The following is a 26453-nucleotide window of genomic DNA, read 5'->3' on the forward strand; positions in this document are numbered from 1 at the left end:
TCATAATTGCACCCTTGATTTTTCACTTCATACCTTTGTGCTGCATCCATCTCTGAATGCTGAATTTCCTATTTTTAGATCGGATCGGAATGTGAGAAGGATGCATACAGCCGTGCGATTGAATGAGATCATTGTGGAGAAGTCGCACAAGGCCCAGCTTGTTATATTGAATTTGCCAGGACCACCAAAGCTTCAACGTAAAGAACAAAACTGTATCCTTTTACTGAGTAGAAAACTGAAAATAAAAATAGGCAAATGGGTCAGAAGAAGAAAATAAAAACGGCTAAATAATGGCTCTTCCCCTGTAACAGTTAAGGCCAATAAATAGCTTCTTTTTTTTCAGAATTGTCAAAAAATCCTTCAAAACCTCCGGTTCTTGAGAATGCATTCTGTGATTTTCCTTAACTATACTATCTTTAGATATGGAATACCTTGAAGTTTTAACCGAGGGTCTTGAGCGTGTTTTAATGGTACGCGGAGGAGGTCGTGAAGTTATTACCATCTATTCCTAAAAAGCCATTCATATCCACCGAGTGTTCAATCATTTTAATACTTCAACTCAGGACCATCAAATTTCCAAATGCATGGAATGAACTATTCCCCTGATCCCTTGTATTTTTGCAACATGCACTGTATTTTAAACAAACTTTTACCTTGCATGTATAAACTGTATTTTATTGTTGATAATATCAGTTGTCCAGTTGGAAATTCATCCTTATTGTACTAATACTGTACACTCTTTCTGGTATCTGTGTTGTCCAGTACAGTACTTAATTAAATCTTTACAATTTTTCATTCCATGGCCTGTATCAGATCATATTTTTCAAAAGTAAAAACTCAACTACCTTACATTCATATATGCAATTGATCACTGGCAGCTGGTGGCCACTGATATGAGTTGGCGTGGTTGGGCATCGCTCAAAATATCCCGAAAGCACCCAAAACTCTTGACAATTTTGGGGTTTCAAAAGGCTTACTCTATTGATTTTAGAGTCTACTAATATGTAGAAAATACATATAATTTCTTTTTCTCCCCAACGGTGGGCTCTGTCCCCCCTGGCGCCACCCCTGGTCACTGGTTGATATCAGGTGGCCACTGATACCAGATGGCTGTTGATAACAGGTGGCCCCTGGTTACAAGTGGTTTGTTGATCACATGAGCCACTGACACCAGGTGACCATTTATTGGTTATGGCTACTGAAAGCATGTGGATATTATTAACATGTGGTCACTGGTTGATATCAGGTGGCCACGGATAGCAGATGGCTGTTAATAACAGGTGGCCCCTGATGTTGATAACATGAGCCACTGATAATAATAATAATATGTCGTTCTTTTATAGCGCTAAAATACCAGGTGACCAATTATTGGTTATGGCTACTGAAAACATGATTAATAGCACTGTTGTGCTAGAAAAGCTATGTCTGTTAGGTAGGATATAGAGCTGTATCCAGGATTGCCATTAGGAGGGTATATGGGTGCACAAATATGTGTCAAAGCCATTGGATTGCAGCTTAGGTATTGCAGGGGTTCTGAGGGCTTTTAAAAGTCATTATGTCTGTCTTAAGTTGTTAGCTTGCGATAGACTGATTAATCAGTGTAGTAAATCAAAATGCTATGATAGAGCATAGGGAATTTTTATGCCTCCAGCTGCAGTGTATATGTATTTCTATACAATATAGAATTGACCAATTGCCAGACTAAAGTTTAAATATATTAAATGCTGAAATTAGGTGTAAGTATTATTGTTAAACTGCTGGTAGCAAGCAACCTGCCAATAGTTTTATACCTTGTTGATATCTAGGACTAGGCTAGATGATTACAAAATAATTCTAACCAAGCGATAAATGAACAGTGAGCCTCTAATCTACCACTGAAATGCACACACGATAAAAATACCCTTCTGAGTCTGAAGGAAGTGCTCCGTCCTTTCACTGCTACTGGTTGCAACAGTTGTAATTCTACTGTTGGTTTATTTAATACTATTTGCCAACTCAGTTGCCAAACGTTTTCCTTTTAGGTTTTTTTTTAAATTTTATATGTAAATACAGTACTGTACTTCTTTTTGTTATGTGCTCTATAAAAAATAAATAAATATATATATATGCATATATATATATATATATATATATATTTCTTGTAGGTTTTCTACTTTAGTTTTTTTTATCTCTGTAAATATTTAGTGTGCTTTTTTTATTGTTGCAAGAGCAACATTAATCTCAACATGTAAGTTGACCTACACTTTTCTGTTTTTATTGTAAGAAATTCTCAATCGTTGAACAAAAAGATTGTGTTAATGTATTCAGATTCATATATTTAGGCACCTGGGTGAAGGATTACCAATAGAAAATGTATAGCAAACCTTTATATGTAAGCAACAATCCCTTTTGAGAACCACAGTACTTGCATTTACTCTTGAACTGAAATTAATTGGTCCGTATACTTTGAGCACAGAACAGTTGTGAACATAGGCCCAACCCCTTAATGTCCTATCTGAAAGGTACCCTGATTTTCTTTAAAAAGCTCACAAAAACCTGATTTTAGTGGTTACAAGAGGTACAGTTAAACTTGTTTGCCTAACTCTAATAATTTCTAAGTCGAACTTATTTTACATGCCAAATTGTTGTGTTTTCAATAAATTAACAATCTGTGAGTCAAATTTTAATTAAGTCAAACAATTTTTCAATGGCATTTTGGATTTGACTTAGGCAAGTTCAACTGTTGTGTATTTTAAAAGCTATGGTTAGAGAACATGGTGCTGTATCAGGCTATGCATTAGCAATGTGCCATATTGTCTTGAAATGCAAAGTAGTAGATTAGAAGATATCTAGGTTTTATACGCGACTTGTAAATTATGCTGTTCTAGTTAAGTGTTTTTTTTTTCATAATATTAATTGGTGGGTGCATTGCATGAAGGGATATGCAGTGCATGATGGGAAATGCCATCTTTTTGTATAGCAATATGTAAGATAGGTATATGTGAAGCCATTTTTGTAGTTTGTGCGAAGATGTATGTTATAAAATCGCATGCTGCAAACAATAACACCTTTAATTATATATAAAGATTTATTTCATAGTTTTAAAAATTATTTTTCTAACAGGTGACTGTGAGAAATGAGATTATTGTAAGAATAGTCTGTCAGGGATACAAATTGGTGTAGCTGTTAATAGTGTAATAATAGATTTATTGAATATTTACATAGGTTATGAAAATTATCTTGCAAGTGTTGTATTCTGCTTGTCACAGCTGATCTTTGTTTCAATGACATTAAAATTTAGCTTTTGCGGTTTAGTTGCAATATTTTGTGATGCATTGTTTACAATCCCACTCAATTTTATGATTGGTTAGGCAGTACATGTTATCGCTTAATAGCTTTCTATTTCAAGTTGAAAGGTCACTGTTTATGTGTAATACTGGTACTTAATCTTCCAACATTGATTTATGCAAGATTTAGAAGAACTTGGAACGTTGAATATCGAGTAAATAAAATGATAAGCTAGTTTGGTTTTATGGATTAGGTTAAAAATAGATGTACATTGATTTTTGTTGAAAATAGTCATTGCACTGATAGGTCACTTGCAAGTCTTTAAGAATAGCCCTTCACATAATTTGTGTATAAATATGCACACCCCTCCAAAAAATATTTGTCCCCCAAAAAAATCACACTCAAGTAATCACCTAAAATTACATTATTTTGCAAGCTAGTGCCCCACACCTAATCATCGACCCCTTCCCACATTATGATCTTCCCCATCAGCCCAGATATGCAATTGGCAGGCCTGCATAGCAGCAGAGAGGCTGCATAATAGGTGAACCTGCATGGTGACAAGTGGACTTACATAGGTAGCAGTGGGCCTGCGTGGTGGGAGTAGGCCTGCATGACAGCTTCATGGTGGCATTAGACCTTGCCCTTGAGCTTGCATGGGGGAAGTCAATCTGCATTGTGGGACACCTGCATAGCAACCTGATGCAGTATATTATAAGCATCATCCTTGTTCAGATTTATAGTATTGTTGTCATAAGTTGACACCTTAGTTTAGCATCACCTGAGTTTTGTATGTTTAATAAATATGTTATGCTAAAGGAATTTTTTTATGTTGTAGTATATTCAATGGTCATCTCTTGAAAAAAAAAAAAGTACTGTACACAGAAAGAAATTCGAAATAAAACTAGAAAGTTAACCTTTCGAGCATAAAAGAAACTAATAGAATCGCCCATAAAACATCATTCAGTATTCAGAACAGACTTCATCAACTAGTGATAATAATTTTACAATTTTGATGTGAATATATAAATAATGAAACAAATGGTCATTGACTACAGACTGGTTGACTACCTTGTTTTACTTAACATCGTTCTTAGCATCTCATCATTTTCATACAAAGAATATATTTTCGAATATCAATACACACATAATGTAAACAATTTTATCATTTTTGTCACGTGCTGTTAACTGGCATAAACTGATGGGCGAATTGTAGATGCTGTCGAATAGACTGACTAAACTGACTAAGTCGACGATGTATTCTAGGGCTTATCCCTTGTGTATTTTGCATGGCATTTATCAGCAACATACTCTCGTTTGTACTGTCAAATTCACTGGATTTGTAGAGCTTACGCATCATGTTACGGTACTTTTCGTTTACTTCAACCTTTGGTTTTGGCGGCAAGATCAGTTGCAAACCGTGTTGTAGAGTAAATGTTATCCTCGGCGGTTCGTCCACTAAAATAGCATTGTAAAATAAGAGTATTATAGGACAGACAGGCGGTACACGGAAAAGTAGGAGTAAAAGATACAAAATATAGACAGCAGTGCAAAGTATAAGGAGGCCATGAGCTGGTTTTCCACTGGGCGAATTTATTCGTGCGAATCAAAGCGTCGGTTCGCTTTCTGAGTTCTGATTGGTTGCGCATTTTTTCGCTAGCAAAAACTCCGATAGAAATGTGAATGCGCATGCGCATGAGACGACGCTTTCCATTCGCGCGAATAAATTCGTCTAGTGGAAAACCGGCTTTAAGCTTGGTTTCCATACAATCGCTACACGCTATCGACAACAGCTTTCGTTGATGCTGATTGGTCGGTCGAATCGGGGATCCTTCCCGATTGCGTCGGGGACTCAGCTGCTACGCACTACAACGATTGCACTGAAATCACTAGCGACAGTGTAGCGATTTTAAAGAAACCCAGGCTTTACGCGGCACATGACACAAATAGATGAAACAGAGGATCGTGATGAAACGTTAAAAATGGTCTTACTTGATGGCCCAATAACTTCTTTCAATATGTACTGTCCATTCTTGTACTTTAATGGTGATTTCTTTCGTTTAATTTTAGTTTTAACAGCTTCAGGTGTAGTGGATGATGATACATGTGAGTGCATACGTCCTGGAGTGCATCGTTCTCTGCAAAACCTTAAAAAAATTACGGAAATAATGATGCAAATGTTGTACACTATGTAAATTAATAATTAGGATCTATTTTACATGTTGTGTCATTTCTTTCTCCATGGTTGTGTAATGTAAATAATTTTTATTTTGCACCGATATACGGCTGCATGCCACTAACAACTTATTGTTAATGGGAGGCAGTTATAACAACTTATTCAAAATCAGCTATTTTCTCCATGAGGTACGCAGTAGCTACCCATGCATTAACCAATCGGGAATCGAGGGTTTCGGCAAGTATAATAAAAAGACGGATTCTTAGCTCAGCATTTTACCAGCACTGTGGCTATTAAAAGTATTTAGAAAATCGTTGAACTTCATATGGATAGCATCATGAGCTCAATGCCCGCCAAGTGAAAATCACCTACAAAGTAAAATATTCAATAGGTTATTATTTAACTCACTTTTTCCAGCAGTAAAGGATAACTGCAAATATTGAAAGTGTGGCTTCGTGGAACAGCCCTCGCTCTATCAAACCATTATTTGCGGTGTCCACAATCTGATCCGCTAGTTCTTGGGTAATGTTGATCTGTAATTCATTTTCAAAGTCCAAGAAAAATTGTATTTGCTTCCACAATGGCATAGGTTAACGAATTTGTCAGTGATTGCTACGAACGCAATGATGGAGAGAGCATAATATGTAATTATGTGCGAATCGTTCCGTTCAGAAATAAAAGTCAACTTAAACTCACTTGTAACTTCGGAGGTACTTGGGAATCAATGTAGCTGTTTATTATCGCACGTGCCTTCAGTTGAACAAACTCTTCGTCGTCGATGTTGTAGGTTCCTTGCGCAGCCGCTTTTGCAGCACTGTCGGCTAATTGTTTATACCTATGAACATCAAACAATATTGAAATGAAATACTGTATATGTACGTGTAAGTGTAAAAAATTATCAATTGGTAACCTAGCATTCGGACCGAGCAACTATGACCATGATATTTATGTTGCTAATACAATGAACCCTCTCATACAGAACTCAAGGTGGACATGCATTTGTCGGCCAACAAATCCATCTCCACCTAGATCGACCGTTTTTTGCTTATGGTGCGAAACTTTCATACTCTTACTTCGTCTCACCTTTCTACCTCTGCAAAGAATCTAAGATCGTTCTGAATGCGCTCAACAATCACAACTTTGTTACATATTACACGCTTTGATTGGATACCCGTTTGCCTTTGCTCTGAAAATATAGAAACAAATTACTTAAACTTGTGTTAAACCAAAATGTATATGCCTTCATACTCGAAGATATCTAACACATCCATTGGCCCATAATTTGGAGGACTAGTTTTACTTTCTTGTTCTTTGAGAATGTAAGTTTAAATCTTGCCAATGTTATTGCTTTTTAGAACTATTGTATCATTAGTAAAATTTTAATATAGTAAATTACCTGTAAAATAAGTTGTTAGTTTACCTTTTTAACCCTAGCATTTTACGGTACCTTTGTTACATATTATTTGGAAGTATTAATATTTAAATCAGGGTTTTCACTATACCATGTGACTATTGACATGGTGTTACAGTGCAGAATAAAATTGATGATGACGTCATCCAATAAGTGAATCAAATGTTCTTACTTTCAAGTTCTTTGTGAACTTCTTTCAGCACAAACTTCTCAAATAATTCCAGCATTAATGGATTCATTAATCCTCGCCTAAAACTTACGACGTTACTGATGAACATTCCCCACAAGGCTTTCTGACAAAGCAAACAGAAATAACGTCAACATACAACGAATTGCAGTAACTGAAGTGACATTTTGGAAAATTGAAAACATTCAGTGTTCTATATTTACTAAGTTTCAGCGTGATGATGAAGACGATGAGGACTCGATGTTGACAATGATGATGATATGGGGTGGGGTGGGGGGGATGGTTATGATGCATGTCTTTTAATGTTGCTTACAGTCTTCTGTCCAGGCTCCATTGCTCTTGTTGTAAATGCCGAATCGTCGGACGTAACAATTTCTTCGTCCGGGAACGAGTCTTTGTATAGTTCAAACCTAGAAAATTCGTTTGGTTTCGAGTGATTTATTTTGTTATTTTTTTTTACAATTTTGTTAATCTTATTAGACAATAACAGATAAAATGAAGTATACTTCAAGTATTTGGAGGCCTAAGCGAACTTTGAATAGTGCTCACCAATTTTCCTCGATGCTTTTAGCGACACACACCTGGGCTGACATAATCATTTGAGGCGTCACCTTGTCGAGATACGGGATGTCCTCTATTATTTCAGCGTTACACTGTAATGCTGCACCTAAAACAATAATGGAAACAAATTGCTGCTTTTCTTTTTTTCAAATAATTTGTTATTGAATACATGGTTACGATAGAACAAACAATAATTTATAGTTCTGTATTAAAGCATATGCAAATTTAGTTACCGTTCGCAGTTGATTTATTGAAAAATTTCCGTACAATCTGGTTTGTCTTAATCTGTCGTGATTTCGCATCTTTACAACTAGATTTCATGTTCTCTACGGCCTGCCAGAATAGTAAAGGTGTGTCGCTCTTCTCACGGGCGAGGAATCGTTTGAAGAACTCGAGCTGGGAACTGTCCCGAAGGATTTCGTTAAAAGATCTGCATTAACAAAATTAAGATCATGTTATTAATACCGTCTTCAAGTTTCGGATGACGACGTGTACATTTTTTAAATGTCGTACGACACTGCGTTCTAATTTTACGTGCACGTGGCTTATGTTAGAAATATTGTAAAAAAAATCACAAATTGACACAGCAAAATGCAAAATCTCCATAAATCTTACTTAGGTTGGGGTGGTCTTTGGATATTCTTTCCGTTCTTTTTAATGGTTTTGAATGTAGACTGGCTAGCCTTCAACATGTCTCTAGATTCCGATCTAAGACCTCTCTGTATGCTTACACGGCGAACTATTGGTTCTTTTTGACTTTCACCTTTATATTCCATTGTTCCTATCTCGTCAATAAATTTCACTTCTTGTTTTCCTAAAGACAAATACAACGAAGGGCATCAAATATGACGATGAGGATAATATATTTCTATACAATAACCAAATTCATAACCATATTTCTCTTTACAACTATGTATAAATTGACTTACCTTACATTTTGTAGTATGTTTATATTACTGTTACAAATGTTGTATATTGAGCTAAGAAGCTGACGAAAACATATTTCCATGTAGGAACTACAATACATCGAACGTTGATGATGGGTATTATATTAAGGCTCTGTCCAGATTATGAAATTTCCTTGGACAAAAAACTGTTGTATGGCCGTGTATATAGTCATGATGAGGTGATGTCATCATGACCATATTTAGGCAAGTCACACGTTTTTGTCAAATAATATTTGAAAGTATGGACAGGGTTTTATGATGATGTAAATGTTGCCCTGACATCACCTAACTACGTCAGGGATACGGCAGATGGGCTTTTTTCTAATAAAACTTACGTTTGCGAATAACTTTGATCTTTTTGGGTTTTAAACTGCCTTCATCGTCACTCTCACTGTCAGGATCGGACAAGTTGGCCATACTGTCTTCTTCAAAATTTCCTATACAAACAATCGCCTTACAGAATTATTTATAATTTATATCGAACATTTTGAAAGCAAAAGCAGTGTTGCCACAATACTTAAAAACATCATACTTTCGTGTTCTTTGAAAATTAAAGTAATAAAATAAACTCGTTAAAAGCAAGACGCTGGGATATAATGTTCTACAAAAGAATACGTCATTATTGACACGCAAACAACAATATGGTACTAATGAATTACGGGAAAAGATGCTAAAAGTCACTCAAAACCACCCCAATATCTAAAAACTTACTAGTGTGTTGCAAAAAACCCTTGGCGAGATTAAAGGCTTTAATCATTCTACGAGGAGCAAGTGAATCAGAGAAACCTAAATTGTCGTCGTCTGTCTTTGATGACGCAGATATGGCATCAGTAGCCTTTGTCGCTATGGCATCTTTTTGAAGTGGTTGTTGTAGACTGGTTATGCTTGAGGAAAAAACTGACGTCTCCTGTTCATTTCTCTTCATCCAAAACCGATCGGCCTTCTTCCTTGTCTGTAAACAAAACAATACAATCTCTGATAGTGATCACAGATTATGAGCAAATAAATTTATTATTTGATTTGCAGCATTATGCCTACACTAATTGTTTTACATAATTTAGATAATAAAGCCTAGCAAGCCAACTATACCGTTCGGTTAAGAAAATCTTCTCTGTCGTATTTTCGAAACAATAGCAGCGCCTCCTTCAACTTTTCGCACACTAGGCCTTGCACGTATCGCACAAGTTCGTCTGCAACATAACTATCCAGTGTAAGGTATTCCGACAATCTTTGAATTAATTGGTTTCCAAGTTGTATGCGCTTGATGCTTGAAGTTGCCAGGTACGCCGTCTTAATATCCATTGCTATTAGGTACCGAACTTTACGTCCTCTAATATCACAACGGCAAACAGTTGTGCTCAGAAATTCTTCTGATTTCTGCCAGAAATTTAGGAAGTTGACATTTTGTTGTTGACCGTTACGACGTAGAAAGTTTTCAAATGGTCCTCCAGCGAGACTGTCGGAAAATATTGTATCGATTATGCTCAACTTAACATTCTTGCTAACAATTTTTCTCAAGTTCCAATTGACGTAATATGGTTCAGTTACAGAGAATCGGGGAAATGCGCTCAATTCAGATTTACTTGTCAGACTAGGTAACGCACAAACCACGGTATCTTCTAAATCAGGTTGGTTCTCATGTGTTCGCTTAATACTGTCTGTCGATATTGAACTACTGGTATTCAAACTAATCTCGGGCAACTTATGCTTCTCACCTTTCCTAATATTTTTGGAGGAAGTAGATCTATTGGATTTGGCGGCAAGTTGCTCCAAACGAGTCAAATTGGCTTTCGTCAAGGGCTCCAGCACGCTTCCTCTGCGTCCCGATGATTTTTTCCTGCCTCCAGACGTATTGTAATCTGAATTTCTACCTCCTTTTGTAGACGTTTCATTACTTTCACCTCCATTCTTTTTTAGTTTCTTCTTTTTCTTCGAGCCATCTTCCTTAAATTTCTGAAGAGCCAGAATGTCTGCCTGAAGTTGAGGTAGACCAAGCTTCAGCGCATCTTCAAGGGAAGGATCAACAATAGGTTTCTTTATTTTATTTCTCCTTCCTGTGTTAGCAGCATCGGGGGGCTCCTCGGCTGTTGTAACGCTAGAATCATTGGTTGTCAAAGATTGCATAAGCATTGAGAAGTCTCCGAGTCTGAACTCGACAGACTGAGCTCGGTGTTTTTTCTGTGGTTTATACCTCTTCTTCTTTGGCACTAGAGCTGCCTTTGGTGCCGTAACTTCTGTTTTTTCTGATGTAAAAGAACCCGTTGACATTCTTCTCAACGATGCAGATACGCCGGATGATGAAAGTCGACGCATGCTGGATGAACTTGCATTGTCTATCAACTCAGGAGCAGCGAAGCTCTGTCGTCTGCGCTGGGCCATCTTTTTAAACCGTTCGTGATACTGATTGAATATTTCGTTATCAATTTTTTTTTCAGCATCTTCCTTGTCGGCAACGTCAACTTTTGTATCATCATAAGTTTCGCTAGATTTCACATGACTCTCTTGATCTTCATGTGTTTCTTTATTGCTTTGAGAAATCTCTAATAGAGGTACTCTATCCTCTGAAAACAACATCGAAAACACAGTTTATTTGTTAATACAAGAATGTAATACTCACTATTTACTACTGTAATACGGTTCTACTTTGGCCTCTGTGTGAATCGAAAAGTAATATTCTATTCACCCACCTTCATTTCCAACGTGCTTTACTACAGTATCTGATGTGGGATCAATAGATTTTGGCTTACGGTTTTGATAAATTTCTAAAACTGGTGCTCTTTCCTCTGAACAAAAAAAAACGTATTGAAATGCTAAACTTTTGTTATTAAAGAATGTAATGCACACTACTATGGATCTACATGGGTTTGGTAATCGAACGGTACTAATTCCACCCACCTTTATGGGTAACGTCTAATTCTATGTGTTTTACTGCTGTATCTGAGGTGTCATCATCAAGACACTCGTCGGAGAGGTTTTGAGAAGATTCGTCTTCTGACGGTGGAGGGGTTGGTTCGATCTCTTCAATATTTTCTTCAGATATCGTTGGCAGTGGAAACCCATCACCCGTATTCCATTCATTCTCTTCATACTGATCTTTATTGACATTTGTAGATGCTGTAATTTCTCCTGTATCTTCTAATTTCAACATGGCTGCCAGTTCGGAACGTCGGATGCTTGAGGATGTAAACATTGAGAGTAGGTTGTTGACGCTTTGTTTTTTGAGGTGCGTTTTGCGGGCGGAACGTGCTAACTTGATGTTCTCTGGCAGGTCCTCGTGCTTCTTTCCTTCTTCACTTTCGACATTTAGCTCAGATAGGCTTCTCACGTGAATTACACAGCAATCGGGCTGGTAAACGGTATCTATGTCCACTACAACGTAAATAAAAACTGTCAACTCAAAGCTAAAATTGTATGGACATATTATGCTTTGAACAACTTGATAGAGTCATTGGCCTACCTTTTTGATTTTTCACCCAAGTAGATTTGCATCTGATAAGAAATCGTGGAACCCAGTAATTCTGTAGAGATTTTAGGATAAAGCCCTGCACGACGGTAAATGCGTTTAGTATTGAACTATGAGAATTATCATCAGATTCAGATGCTAGCTCAGTGCAGCTAACACCATCAGACGATCTATCACGTTGTCGATTCTTCATCTCTAAATACAGAAATTGACAAAAATTTTGCATCATTGTTTAGGCTTATAAGAGTTGGATAAAATTCTGAATGAAAAACCTGCTTTTAATGTATACAAGTAATGAACTCTAATGTTTAAGTAAATTTAATATATTATTGATGGATACAAGTCAAGAGCTTGTCCAAATTGTTTTATATTTTTCAAAATTTGGATTGGACAAATCCTACCTGGAAGAGGCTTCCATTCATCACAAAGTTCCAATACTCCGCCATTTTTGTAATATTTTGCGGATATTTCCCGAAATATTTCACGACTCCGCTCCTTGTCATCCTTTGCAGTCTTCCGAAAGCGTTCGGCATCAATCCAGAATTCATAGCCTCGTTCTCCTGCTGTGCCGACTAAAAATGTCCGAAAGCGACGCATTCCTGAAACTTTGTTCAAACATTTGTTCAAGAGTCTTCGGTCCAGAGTCTTGTCCTTTAAACCTTATTGCAAAAAAAGATTGATTAATTTCTTTACTCTATGGATAACAGTTTTATTATAATTTATTATATAAGCTAAGCCATGTCTTTCAGAGCGTCGGCAAAACAGGAAAAGTTTTCTAATTTCTAAAAGATACATAAAATTCAATCATTTTCGTTACTTGTTAATTCTCCTCCAACCTTTAGAATATCTCATAGATTTAAGTAGGTAATAAATATTGTGATAATTAATTAGAGTAAATCACTGTGACTTCTGCTTTGTCGGGGGTGAGATTGGTGAGAGTCTGGCATTTACATTGGGACGTATGGGACAACATCACACTGTGAACTCATTTATATTGAACAATTGGCTAACCTAAAAATCATCTCCATAAATACAATTAATGTAACTTACCATAGTACTCAACCCCGTGTGTGCAAGGCTGGTATAACTGTGTCTTTAGCACATGTTTGCATAGAATATACTCCAGGTATAGGTCTGTCTTGAAGAATAAGGGGGCGCGGTGTGTCCGTACCCATCTCATTAACTTCACTCGATCCAAACGCTATAAATACACATCGTTATTACAATAGGCTGTTTTCGCCGCATGACGTTAACCTTAACGTTAACGGATGACGTCATAATTTATTCATCTTGCGTTGCGGAGTACGTTAATTTCAGGATTTTCCGTAGCTATCGCGCTGCATGTTGTTTACTAATGTTAAAGTTAAGGTTAACGTCGTGCGGCGAAAACACCTATTAATACACGTTAACAGGCACTCGTGCTCTGGTGACATAATAATTGCAACTTCACCACAATGAAGATTAATATATCCTGTATATAAATATAAATTTCTGTATATTTTAACTACAGTAGCTCAGTTAAGTTCAATTTTGATTGTCATAACCTGTTTTATGTTACATAACTTTTTTGTTCAAGAGATCCGAAATACAATTAGACCTGGTTTCATTCCGGATAAACAATAATATTATGATGACAGACGAAAGTTGCAGAAGATTGATAACAGTAATATTTAACTTACGTATTTAGTGCGTTTCAATGGCGGATCAAGCTCAAAGACATGTTCAGAAAAACGATATAATAATCGTTGCGCAAAGATCTTTAAAAAAATGTGCAAGTAAAGATTGAGAAAAAAATGGTTTTATTCCATAAGCAATACAGCATTCAATATATAGCCCTTAGTATAATATAGGCATAATGCATAGGCCTATATATATATCGAAACCATATCTAGATGTGTATAAGAGACAGGCATTGAGAAGTCTCCGAGTCTGAATACTGTTATCAAAACAGTGTGCAAATAAAAGCAAATAATTTAGTTGTTTTTCACAGTAGGCCTATGTTTGTAATAATTGTTAGAGTGCACTCTAAACTTGACGAATAGGCCTATCTATAGGTCCAATTGGTAAAATTATGAAATATGAAAATGTAAAATCAGTTATCTAAATGTAGTTAACTCATTTAAACAAATCGTTTAAATGTTTGTAGTACCGGGAATGTAGGAAATGTAGGTGTGGGGGGGGGGGTTGTATATCTAAATTATTTATTGTAATACTTAGGCATATTGATGCATCTGGCCGCACCACGACTTGTTTTGTGTTTGTTACTGTTGTACAATTTCGTTGAAATAAATAAATACATCAATTAAAATCAAACCCAATTAAAGCTGTAGGGCCCATGGGTATATGCAGGGGGGGGGGGCGTTCGGAAAGGTCGTACGATCCCCCTAAAATTTCAAAGGTTCACATTTTTTCCAAAGACATTTTGTGAAAAATCATTGATGAGGTACCAGGATTAGTACTCATTTATTAAATTAGACTTTAAACTGCTCATAGGTATCAGTGCCTATAATGTGTTTCACCAAGGAATGAACGTCCTTAGTCTGTGTCAATTCGGCAGCAATTTCTATTTAAAACATTTTTTATTGACATTTGAATCACATCTTGCTATTATTTCATTGTGAAAAGGTCCAAAAAATTGTGATCACGACCCACCCAGAAAAAATCCTGGATATACCCCTGGGGCCTACGGTAGCGCCTTGGTGCCTACACCACCAATGTGAAATATGAGCTAGGTTACAGTATATCAGATTGTTCATCGTTATCAACGTACAGTACATTAAAAATTAATTACCAGGTTTTAAAATTCCAGTTTTGTTTTCATTATGTGATGTATGAAAACATATCCGATCCCTGGTGACCTCGCCCAAGTTACAGTAGACTAATGTGGAGAGAAGCAAGCACGTAACCACGCCTCTTTTTTCCAACGTGGACCTAAAACTCCTTATAGGGGAAGTCCCTCATTGGTTGATCAACAACGCACAACAACGTACTGTACTGTACTGATGAGCTGTACGGTACGACGGGACACCTTTTACATTTTCTGCAGGAGGATTGATGTAAGTATTGAAAGTCTTCTAAGCCTAGTAAATGGTAGCTATGCTTCACAAATAATTTTGGAATCTGATTCTAAATTACATATGTGCCTATTAGTATTGGCCTATTCCAAGAGAATCCACCACAGGCAAACCAGCGATTCAATAGGCCTAGGCAGGGGCTACGTGGTGGGTAGTAAATGTAGTAGTACCGGTAAATGCAGAGGAGTATCACTACAGTACTGTGTCTAGTAGAATGCTGGTCACTTCGGCCCAAAACTAAATCGGCCCAAACCAACTCGGACCAAAACCATCTCGACCCCAGAGGACACTTCGGCCCAAAACCAACTCGTCCCCAAACCAACTCGGTTATTCAAGAAGGCAGGTTAAAAGAGTTTTGTGAAATGAATAGTTGACTATTACTGTCAGGTGCTATGTTCATCGAAAACATTGGCTGTTGCGAATCTGAAATAAACAGTTTCCCAAAAAATTATTTACCAGAAATAATTACAGTAGTGCAACTGTTTAATTCCAAATTGTTAGATTTATTTTAAACAAAAAACAAGAAACAAAAAAAAAAACCCTCCTGGGGCAGCCAGCCTAAAATTTAAAAACAGCAGGCCTCCATTCACTTTTCCATCGTGAATTAAAAAAAAAACTTTGTATGTAGCCAGTTTGAATTAAATATACCTGAATAAATCCATGTATTTTGTTTTGCTTTATATTCATCCAAATATACATTATTTTAATAAAGGTATGTTAAGATTCTTCTAAAAAATAATTAATGGGACTAGTAATAATTCAGATAATATAAAAAATAAGTAAAAAGAATAATTATTAGGCCTACAGTATATACAATATGATATTAATAATTATAATAATAATACTAAAATGATAATAACAATAAATATAATAATAATAATAATATAATAATTATAGAATATATAATTCGGATAATATAAAAATAAATAATAAAAATAGTTATACTAAAAAATAATATAAGGCCCCATAAAAAATATTATTAGTTTATCACCCCCTCGCTCATCACTTTTGGGGAAATTCAGATATTTTTTTTTTTTTTCAATCAACATATATTTTTATTTCAAACGGCCGTTTCTTAATCTTTTTTCACTTGAAAAGCTCAGAATTTCTTGTAGATATGTTTACTGATACAACAAAACATATTTTTTAAATATAAATTTGATTCCATTCTTATGACTTTTAATTTGCTTGTGAACATCGGTAAAATCGGGGCGGGGTTAGCAAGAAAAAAAAACGGTTAGCAAAAAAAAAAAACCTCCCTCCCTTATCAGTTTTTATTAATTGATAGGGTGAGATAGGGTCATGGTGTGCGATATGAATTGGGGTTTTTCAAACAAACCTAAAAAAGATCAAGCGAACCATGCAATAATGAAAAATTAGTGCATGGTTGCAGATAAGAAAAAACATTGAAAGTTGCAGTGGTGACATCATGGTTGACTTATAATAATATTTATGGTATTGTTATTAATTATAGGAATTCATTTGATAAAATACTAAGTGAAAGTATCTTCAATGTGCCGTATCGTATGTATTAGGTTTGCAGTCCTACTGGCACTATCATTTGTCCTATATAACCGTGGTAATTTAACGTGGTAATATCAATTGACTTCTTTATACTGTAATAGCTTCCCCAGAGGGGCTAATTTGCCTGTGTTTTTATGTTGGTGGTAGTGTAGATATTGCATTTATTGGATTTTTGCAGTTAATTCTTCGCTTCCACGGTAACTCATGGAATTTAGCAATTCCGATTGGTTTAAAACTTGTCAGAATGCACTGAAGGATACTGAGCTATATTGTTGATGGTAATACACATTTTGGTTGAATGCACTTTTTCATTGGATACAAAATCCATCATGCAGAGCATGCAATTTCCAATCCCTGAGGAGTACTCCTAGTCATGAGTGTAATTAAGCAATGTTCAATTTCATTACAAATCATTCATATCACCTGGCTAGCCATTAATACTCCTGTGTGAAGAGGAGTCAGGGGGGTGGATCCATAATTTTTCTGGGGAGGTGGCGCAGCATTTATTGAATAGATAAGTGAGTAGAGCTTATTTAGTCAAAGCCACAAAGTGATTTGATAACTTGTACTTTGTAAGGCCAGACTTTTTTTATATTTTTTTTGCAAACTTATTTTTTTAAAGATCGTCAAAAGAGCGCAGGAAAAAAAAGAATTTTGTTTTCTTATTTAGCAAATGGTTTTGCCAAAAACATCCAGACGAAGGAGAAATAAAAATAAAATTTTATTGTTAAATGTAAACAGTGTAGTAATGGGATGGTTTAATTAGTGCTTTAAATTTATATAATTAGTAAGAAATATATATACAAGTACAACAACAGGTGTAATAAAAATAAAACTTTTTTTTTTCTGAAATTTCCATTTTTTACGTGGCGACCAGTGCGCTAATTGACCAAAACTATAAATATTTTTTTTCCAAATTCATCATTATTGGCATGCGACAGGTTTGCTAAACAAGGTATAAAAAAGCCTTGCCTAAGCTGAAATACTGCTCAACACATTCTTTGTTTTTGAATTGCAGTGGAAATAAACTGAGTAGAGTTAGTGGGAAATCATGGAGTTTTTATGGTTTGTCCGAAATCTCTTTTACAATTGAACAAAGCTTCTCCCAGCACCTACAACCTTTGTAATGATGATGAGACCTTCAACCCCTGACAATCACAAGAGCACTTCCCTGTGCCCAACCAAGTCATCTAGGCTCTCTGGGTCTTAGAGGAAAACTAATTCTGGGTACAGTATTCCAGAGATATGCCCTGTATGATGTGGCATTGCTTGTAGTCATTAATATACGGTACTTTTATTAATTTTGTTTATAGCGAAATGGAATCAGGTGAGCATCCAGAGGCAGAAGGCCCGGTTTTTGAGCTGCAAGTGTCCGAAAGTGATGAAGCCTCAGAAAAATCGATGCAGCAAAAGTCTTACGAGGAAGATTTCCGACCTTTTCGTAAGGGATTTTTTTTGTATTTTAGCTACGGCAGCAATCTACTAAGGGAGAGGCTTCTACTCAAGAATCCGTCAGCAACATTCTTAACAATAGCAAAACTTGAGGTAATGTGTATGTTTTTTAAAAGGAATATTATTTAAATTTGCATTAAAAATTAATAAAATTTAAGTATTTTTTAATTAAAAACTCACCCAATTTCAATAATTTTCAACAATTTGTTATATTTTTATATATACTGTACTTATATATATAAAATTATTTATCTACATTGTATATATATATATATATATATATACATATATGTATATATTTATAAATATTTATATATATAAAATATATATTTATATATTATATAAATATATATATATAAATTATATTAAAAATAGTAAATATAGTAAATAATATATTTATCAATAATAATAAATACAATACAGAAAATAAATAACTAAAATCAACAATTAATATTAATTGTTCCAAAGGCATAATTATACATTAGCAGTGCAATGCATTTTTTTGTTGTTTTCTTTAGAATTTTGTTAAAACCTGATTGCTACCATACCATTGTAGAAATCAACACGACTCCTTTTGTTATCCACATCATAGAAGATTTGAAACGGCTCATCCAACTCTGCATACGGAAGATGAAGAACCCCGGAGGAATGATAGCTTAAGCAACAGCTAAAACCAGCCAGAACTAGCAGCCAGGGCTTTCAGACAACACTAGACCTTCCTCAGTGGCGAGTGTATTGTACCTTTACTGAAACCTAAGTCAGAGTATTGCTAATTTTTGTAGTGTATTTGTTTTCATTTTTTTCTTAAATTTTCAACATTGAATTCTATGGTTTCTGAACTGATAACTGTAGATATTGATTGGAACTATTTACAATAAGTAACAATATTGATTATTCTCATCAAAGCAAGACCAATCATGAATTATGCATGAAGAAGGGTTTACGCTCTTATGATCTTCAATGATAATTCAAGAAAATTGACAATAACAATATTGAATGGGTCAGTTGACTCCATGTTTCACTATAGCTTAGTGGTGGCTAAACATACATGAAAACTCCAATTGAAGCTCTGGGCTTCTTTGTTTTTCTAAACTTCGGATGGGCTTCTTTTCGAGGCTACTTTTGCAAAGTATAGAGTGGGGCAAAACGAATGCTGTAAATTTTGGGAATTAGTACTATAAAACATAAGTAAGGCCACTGTGACATCAATCTGTTTCATGTATTAACCGGCATTAAATCACCTAAGCTACTGTATAAACCAAGCGTGTTAACATTTTTTATTTTGTTTCAATTCAAGGTTTTACGGTAATAATAATGGTAGACTTATATAGCGCATATTGTTAAGCCCTCTATCCACTTCACAGTATTATTATTAATTTTATGCTATTTATTCTTCAATAGTTATATGTTGTTCAGGGACCTGTTCCTGTTACCTATCAGTCTCCTACTTGAGTTAAATAAAATTAAGAATTTGATTTGAATAATCAAGTAACTATATGATATTTTAACTTTTTCCCCAGGATTATAAATTAGTGTTTGGGCAGCAAAGGGCATGGAAAAGTTCGGCATGGAAAGGAGGTGTGGCTACCATTGAGCATTCACCAGGGGATCACGTCTGGGGTGTTGTTTGGAAACTTAACAGGCGTCATCTACAAACACTTGATCTGTAAGAATGATAAGTTTTCATTACCTAGTAGGATACAGAATTTTTAAATAGATATTGATATATTTTAATCTGACTACCATAAAAAAAAACCCCATAAAAGCTGTGGTAAATGCCAGACATTAAAATTCACAATATTTATGTTTACTGTGACATCTCTCAGCAATTCGCTGGCCACAGATTTCTATTTGCCTCTATGTACTGCACTTCTCATGCATTCTGTTCAAACTTTAAACAATACTTTATGCTAACATTCCAGTCCTTGGCATTTTCTATGAGGCCCACTAACATAATATCTTGGAGTATTGTTGATGTAAATATGAGCAGGGTTCATTTAAAATTGAGGGAGGGGGTACCATAGTTATTGCTTACCATTGTTAACTCTGCACAGAATACGATTAGAATAATATGGTTAAATATGTCAGTGACCTGTACATAAATAACATAGTTCATTGATTTATATTTAAGTTAATTATTTTATCTTATGGATTTTGTTGAAACTGGAGGTACAAAGTTCCAGCCTATATGAACCTGTGGCTTGGCAAGGATTTACTAATATAATAATAATAATACTATATGCAAAAAATATTTAGTAGCTTTGAATCATCATTTCCCATATCTTTTTTAACTACAATAGTATATAAAGTCCTCTCTGATAATACAAGGTAACCGTAAGGCGAGACTTTTTTATACCTTGTTACGCGAAAAAAAAAAAAAATTTTGTTTCCTATATAGAAAATGTTTTTTTGCCCAAAAACATCCAGTCAGAGGCAAATATAAAAATAAAATGTTATTGTTGAATGTAAACAGTGTTGTTATGGCATGTTTAAATGCTTTAACTTTATATATTATTGAGAAGAAATTTAAGATTTCAAGGCAGCAGCAGGTATAATGAAAATAAAGCAAAATTTTTCTTTTTTTGTTGTTGCGGCGGGTTCAAAAATTTGCCAAAAATAATCAAAATCATGTTATTGGCGGGCGGCGAGTTCGCTAAACAAGGTATAAAGAAAGTTTGGTCTAAGGTGTAATAATAAGACTGTTGTTATTTCAATTATCAATAAGACTTCTGTTCACATGTCGTAGGTATTTTTCTCTGATCACTTTATCAACTTTTTAGTTTCTTAGAGTATTATAGGGACTGTTATCATAATAGTAAACTTTTTGTAATCATCATTATTAATAATTTTTCTTCATACTTTGTACATAACATTTACATACAGTCAGCTTGGAGTTCACCTGCGCATTTACCTACGTTTTGAAACGGCTGTCATTACCCCCCATGGAGAAGGCCTACCAGTGTATACCTATTACCTGGAGAGATGTATTCCTCTGAAACCATCCCCTCAGTATATTGAAGTGATCACAATGGGTGCTAAGAAGGAGGGATTCCCTCGGGACTACATCCTATTTTTGGGTGAAGTTGTTCATAATAATTACCAAGGCAATGTTCGGGTGTATGAGGAGACCAAGTTGATGATAAAGGACTTAGAAAACTGTGAAAAGAAAACTAGGAGATGCATAATCACTTAGAATGCGTACGGAAGGAAGGTACCAAGTTGTAGTTGGATATTTTGATCCACGATTTTGTGGTCTGTGAAATTGTTTTCAACGTTGACGTGGGCTCATAATTTACTGGTCTGTGCTATTATGGTCTTTGATGCTGTGGTTGGAAATGTTGAGGTCCACAAGTTTTGTGTCAACGCTTTGTGGCTTACGCTTTTGTGCATCTGCGCTGACATTTTGGTCTATGTTTTTGTGGCTCACTGTTTTGTTTTTTTTTAGCCTTTGTGTACTGTGACAATATATTGCATTATCGTAGAACATTAATTTTGAGCTAGTGATAACTCAACATCAGTTGATATCTTTAATGCAAGGCCTAAAATGGCTCCTTTTTAACATTCAACAGCATCTTTTTATATTTTAGTATAATAATAGATTCAGATTCATTTTTATTTTTCCAATATGGAAATAGCAGTGAGTATATTTTCGGGCCATTAAAATTTTATAAAAAGCTTTTGTTCCATATATATAAAAATATACACTAAAATGGCATTGAGTGAAATATTTAAAACAAAAACAACTCCAGGCAATAGCAAGATACAATAAAAGCATTATCATAATGCATTGTAGTAATTTACAATATTAAAATGTTCAATAAAGTAAAATAATTGGCACTTTATACATGTTTGCTTTATTGATTATTATTAATATTATATTTAACAATATATATTGATTATATTATATTTATTTCAACAATCATTATATATTAGGTCACCCATCATCTTGCTTCTGCTTACATGTTTTTTTTAGGTCAACAAATGATGCAGTAGCGGATTCAAGGGTGAGGTGGGGAAAAGCCAGCACGGCTCCCCTTCCCCCCCCCCCCCCCCCTTTTTCAAAAAACAAAAAAAAAAAGGGAAACGGAGAAAGAAAGGAAAAATAATCAAATTCAGATCTGAGAGTACCATTCCGGCCATCTAGCAGTGCCATAATTATAAATTTTAAATCTAGTTAAGGCTGAGGTAGTCTAAACCCCCTCTATTTTGAATTCCCCTCCCCCCACCTCTATTTTGTATTTCTGGATCCGCTACTGTGATGTGTTGTTTGTCTAACTCACTATCCTCTAACCTGCCCGCAAACTCCAGAGTGTTAGTTTTCTGAGGGCTTTCCATTAATTTTGTCCGTTAGTTGCCTGATCGCATTGCCTTGCATTTTGTGAACTGCACATAATATGTTTATATGGTTGAGTGAATTGATAATTAGGAATCTATTCCAGAATGCTTCACTCTCTTGCTGTTGCTTTCCCAGGCAAACTACACCTACCAACCTGACCTCCATCGACCTCCAGGTTGTGCTGATGCCTTCACATGCTTATTCCAAATGTTTCTGTCCAATTTAAAAACTCCAAACAGGTTTTAAGTACCATATTTCACCAGACAATCCCGCCATTTTTATCAATTATTTCTTCACACTTTATTACTTGTGGTGGAGTCTGGCACTCTACAAATATTCAACAATTGGTTGATTTATTTCAATTAGATTCCATCTTTACTTCTGTCCAAATGTTGTAGTGCTTTATCACCAAACCTGTGAGTAATGTAGTAATACGATAAAGAAGTTTTAAATTTTATTTATTGAATTTTTCAGACAAGAATCAAATTATGATGGAATTGAAGTCAATACCAAAGTGAACACTGGAGAAATTTTAACGTGTCGAACGTACGTGATGCAGGACATGTGTTCCCATGTTCCACCACACCCAAATTACTTGGATGTTATTATCAGGGGCGCCGTGCAGAACCAGTTACCCCCGGAGTACATCACATTTTTGAAATCAATTGAGGACAATGGCTCTAAGGAAACAACTGAAATATATCTAGAGGTTATGAACCTGTCTCTTATACACATCTAGATGTGTATAAGAGACAGATATTGAAGTGATCACAATGGGTGCTAAGAAGGAGGGATTCCCTCGGGATTACATCCTATTTTTGAGTGAAGTTGTTCATAATAATTACCAAGGCAATGTTCGGGTGTATGAGGAGACCAAGTTGATGATAAACTCATCCCACAGGGTGTTGCTGAGGGCGCTAGGAACGATACACGTTAAAGTCGGGGTAAAATTCTAGCGTTTATTACTTCTTTACATAGTAGAACCACAAACTTAACAGCTGGTAATTCGGGGAAGATGCACCTAGACGATAACGTACAAATAACACATATATGTTTGTTGTGTTATGTTGTCAGCAGTACACTTGCTTGCACTAGTTAACCCTAATATTTCCTGCCAATTTATAAGACACACCATTTTGATGATATATGACTATATAAAATTTTAAAAAAGTATGTTTTGTACATGTGAACTTGTTTAGGCACACGGGAAGGAACCTAAAAAAAGGTCTGGCAGTAAATGTGTTAATGAATGCCGAAGAAACAGTGTAGCAAGTTTTTAGGCACCTGATTTGCGGTGCTTGCCGCAATTATAGGATTGTGGGTCCAATACTTGGATTGATACCTTGCCATTCAATCCCAAAGTCCTGGGTTCAAATCTTGTATTAATTTTGCTCACAAGTCCCTAATCCTCATAATGATGCTTTTTAGAGCATCAATTTTGAATTTTCAGTGTTTAATTTTTTATCAACTAATTTTAATCCTGATATGGCTTGTATTTTAGTGGTGTCTTTTTAAAATTGTAATTTTATAAATATTTTTCCTAATGATGTAAATAAATCCAAATGCTTTCAATTTAGAAATTTAACTTGAGTATAATTCTCTCTGGTAATTGATAAATGTACTACTGAACAAGAAAGGAATATTTTTGTATTTCATAATACATATTGTTTATTTCATTGATGTGTAAACTGAGCAATACAAAGTAGGAAAGCAGCTGTATTTGATTGCAAATTTAATTCAAAACTCATCATCTGATTAAGTGGTTTGTTTATAGTTATTACATCCTATGTATGTGCAACTTATCAACCAATCAAAATAGGCTATGTTAAGCATGGTTATTAGCTTGTGGTGGAAAATTGTTTTATAATATTTAAGATGGTAATTTAATTTAAAATACATACATAAAATATAAAATGAAGATTTTGGGGTGTTTTCTTACCTATTGTGGGGTCTTCAGATGTTTAGCCATTTTAGTACTTTACCTAAATGAATTCAAATTTGATAAGTGATTTATTTTGGCTGCTCTTGGAGACGAGCACCCCCTTTTTCCAGTCCTTGGTCTGCCACGGCCAGTGGTTGATAGATATGAGCCTCTCATTGGTTTAGTGTCACCAACAGCTTAAAGACGCATTTACTCGTTTTAATAATTTTATGTTTTGCTTTAGAATTTGATTGTATGTTGCATTAAACCATTTTACTCTTTACTATTCTAATCATGGTTAAGTTTGTAATAAGATAAATCTACCTACCTGCATAATGCAATAGTGTATGTATCTAATATTTAATTGGTTTAAATAGTGTAGTTCAATGTCAGTTGATTTTAAAATATTTGAGTTAATTCTTGTTACGTTATTGATTTAACAAATATTGTACATGTATATTTTGTACAGTTTGTGTTCATATACAGTGATGAATAAATTGTATATTCTATAAAAATTAATAAATACAGTACATCTGAAGTGTATTATAATTTTAAATATAATTGTATACATTATATTGTGTTTCTTGAATAAATTCATAGCAATTGCACATCTGCATTTCTGTGTCCTTATCTGTTTATTAGCGATTCAGTCTCAGCATTATATAATATTATATTCATAATATATAATAAATACTATTTAACAATTATTATATACAGTAATATATATTTCTTATATATTATAAAATATTAATAAATTTTTCACCTCCTAGTCTTTTTTTTCACCAAAATTACATTTTATTGTAGGTTATGTAGGTTTTAAGTGGCAATTTCCAAACATGGATAGTGTTTTTGTGTTCCATGTTAGTTCAACAGAACAAGAAGTAATCAGAAAATCGTCCAATTTCGACAAAAACATGAGCTATATCCTTTGCGTTTTTTTTCTTCCAAAATTGGCCTATTTTTCACCTAGTCGTTTTCCGGCTAATTCTTTCATTATGGTCCCGAAGGATCATGAGAATACCGATAATGTTTAAATTAGCCTTGATTAACATCATTTTATAGCATTAAATGTGAATTATGCTAGAATGAAGTGTATAAAAGGCAGAGGGATAGACCTCTTATGATTCACCAAGTGCTAATACCCACATAAACTTACAAGAAAATTACAATGATGATATGGTTATGACGATTTTATGACTATCGTTACTATGATTGTTATGATTATGATGTTATACACTTTATTCTAGCATAAATATGTATATATATATATCATATATACATATATATATATATACGTATATATATTATATATACACACATATAGGCATATATATATGCCTATATTTGTATATATATAATATATATACATAATATGTGTATGATATATTATTTTGTATATATAATATATATGTATATGTATGTATATATATATATATATATATATATATATATATGACAAATAAAGTTTATTAAATATTCAGTTGTATATGGAATAAACGGGGCAGTGAGAGAGACAAATTTCAATTCTTTTAGAAGTGAGTCTTGGAACATATTAGTCAAAAAGTATTGCAATGGACTTTTCCAGAGTGCCAACCAATCTTAATATCTGACCAATCTGCCAGGATTACACGCACAAGTCACACAAACACACGTGTTCACGTGTGTTTACACTGTCGTTTAATTTGGGACCCGAGCAACAATATCGAAGAGGTGGGGTTTGGCGAACAGTTATTGGTTTGATCTCGTGAAGTACGTCATATCATGTCATGGACGTCTATAAGTGCTGCAGATGAGCTTAAGGTAAGAGTGTATCATATTGATGCCTGTCATCTCTTAATTGCAGTGAATGGAGAGCTGTCGCTGTTCGGCTACGCATCCAAAAGAGTATCAAGTATCAAATATCAGTTACTTCTAATCAGATGTAACAACAAAGAAATGGTCAAAATGGTTAAGGCGTCTGCATAGACAGCAGAAGGTCCCAGGCTCGAATCCCGGTTTGGGAAACTTGTTTAACACTCCCGGATTTCTTTCTTTTAAAGTTTAAGATCATATATTTAAATTTTACGAAGCAGTAAATAAAAACCAATTATAGCAAAATTATCTATTGTGTATTTTTTAATCGATTCCTAATATA

The 26453-nt window shown here is 34.7% G+C and overlaps 3 protein-coding genes across 5 annotated transcripts in view; 2 read left to right on the forward strand and 1 right to left on the reverse strand.

Moving 5' to 3' along the window:
• Positions 1–1719, forward strand: part of LOC117123519 (solute carrier family 12 member 4-like) — a 31759-nt gene extending 30040 nt beyond the window's left edge. For all 3 annotated transcript variants that reach the window (XM_033269470.1, XM_033269471.1, XM_033269472.1), the window contains 2 exons: positions 79–212; positions 421–1719. In XM_033269470.1, coding sequence (XP_033125361.1) covers positions 79–212; positions 421–512 — 226 coding nt within the window. In that variant the 3' untranslated portion in view covers positions 513–1719. The remainder of the gene's footprint in view (positions 1–78; positions 213–420) is intronic.
• A 416-nt stretch (positions 1720–2135) lies between these two features.
• LOC117123459 lies at positions 2136–17045 on the reverse strand. The gene is made up of 20 exons (XM_033269375.1): positions 17034–17045; positions 13692–13769; positions 13063–13213; positions 12414–12671; positions 12007–12207; positions 11445–11918; positions 11237–11332; positions 9639–11128; positions 9261–9501; positions 8885–8986; positions 8218–8416; positions 7836–8032; positions 7591–7708; positions 7355–7451; positions 7027–7147; positions 6527–6629; positions 6140–6278; positions 5852–5976; positions 5178–5414; positions 2136–4850 (listed from the first exon to the last, which is right to left on the reverse strand). The coding sequence occupies exons 1-20, from the start codon at positions 17043–17045 to the stop codon at positions 4442–4444; spliced, it is 4848 nt and encodes a 1615-aa protein (XP_033125266.1). The 3' UTR covers positions 2136–4441.
• LOC117123460 (gamma-glutamylcyclotransferase-like) lies at positions 14919–23137 on the forward strand. Its single transcript, XM_033269377.1, has 4 exons — positions 14919–15068; positions 17924–18155; positions 19583–19728; positions 22873–23137. The coding sequence occupies exons 2-4, from the start codon at positions 17928–17930 to the stop codon at positions 23135–23137; spliced, it is 639 nt and encodes a 212-aa protein (XP_033125268.1). The 5' UTR covers positions 14919–15068; positions 17924–17927.
• Positions 23138–26453: the final 3316 nt, after the last annotated feature.

This window comes from Anneissia japonica, unplaced genomic scaffold (genome assembly GCF_011630105.1).
Source record: "Anneissia japonica isolate Jap-2015-1 unplaced genomic scaffold, ASM1163010v1 scaffold287717_len1600092_cov198, whole genome shotgun sequence".
In the NCBI taxonomy this organism is placed as follows: domain Eukaryota; kingdom Metazoa; phylum Echinodermata; class Crinoidea; order Comatulida; family Comatulidae; genus Anneissia; species Anneissia japonica.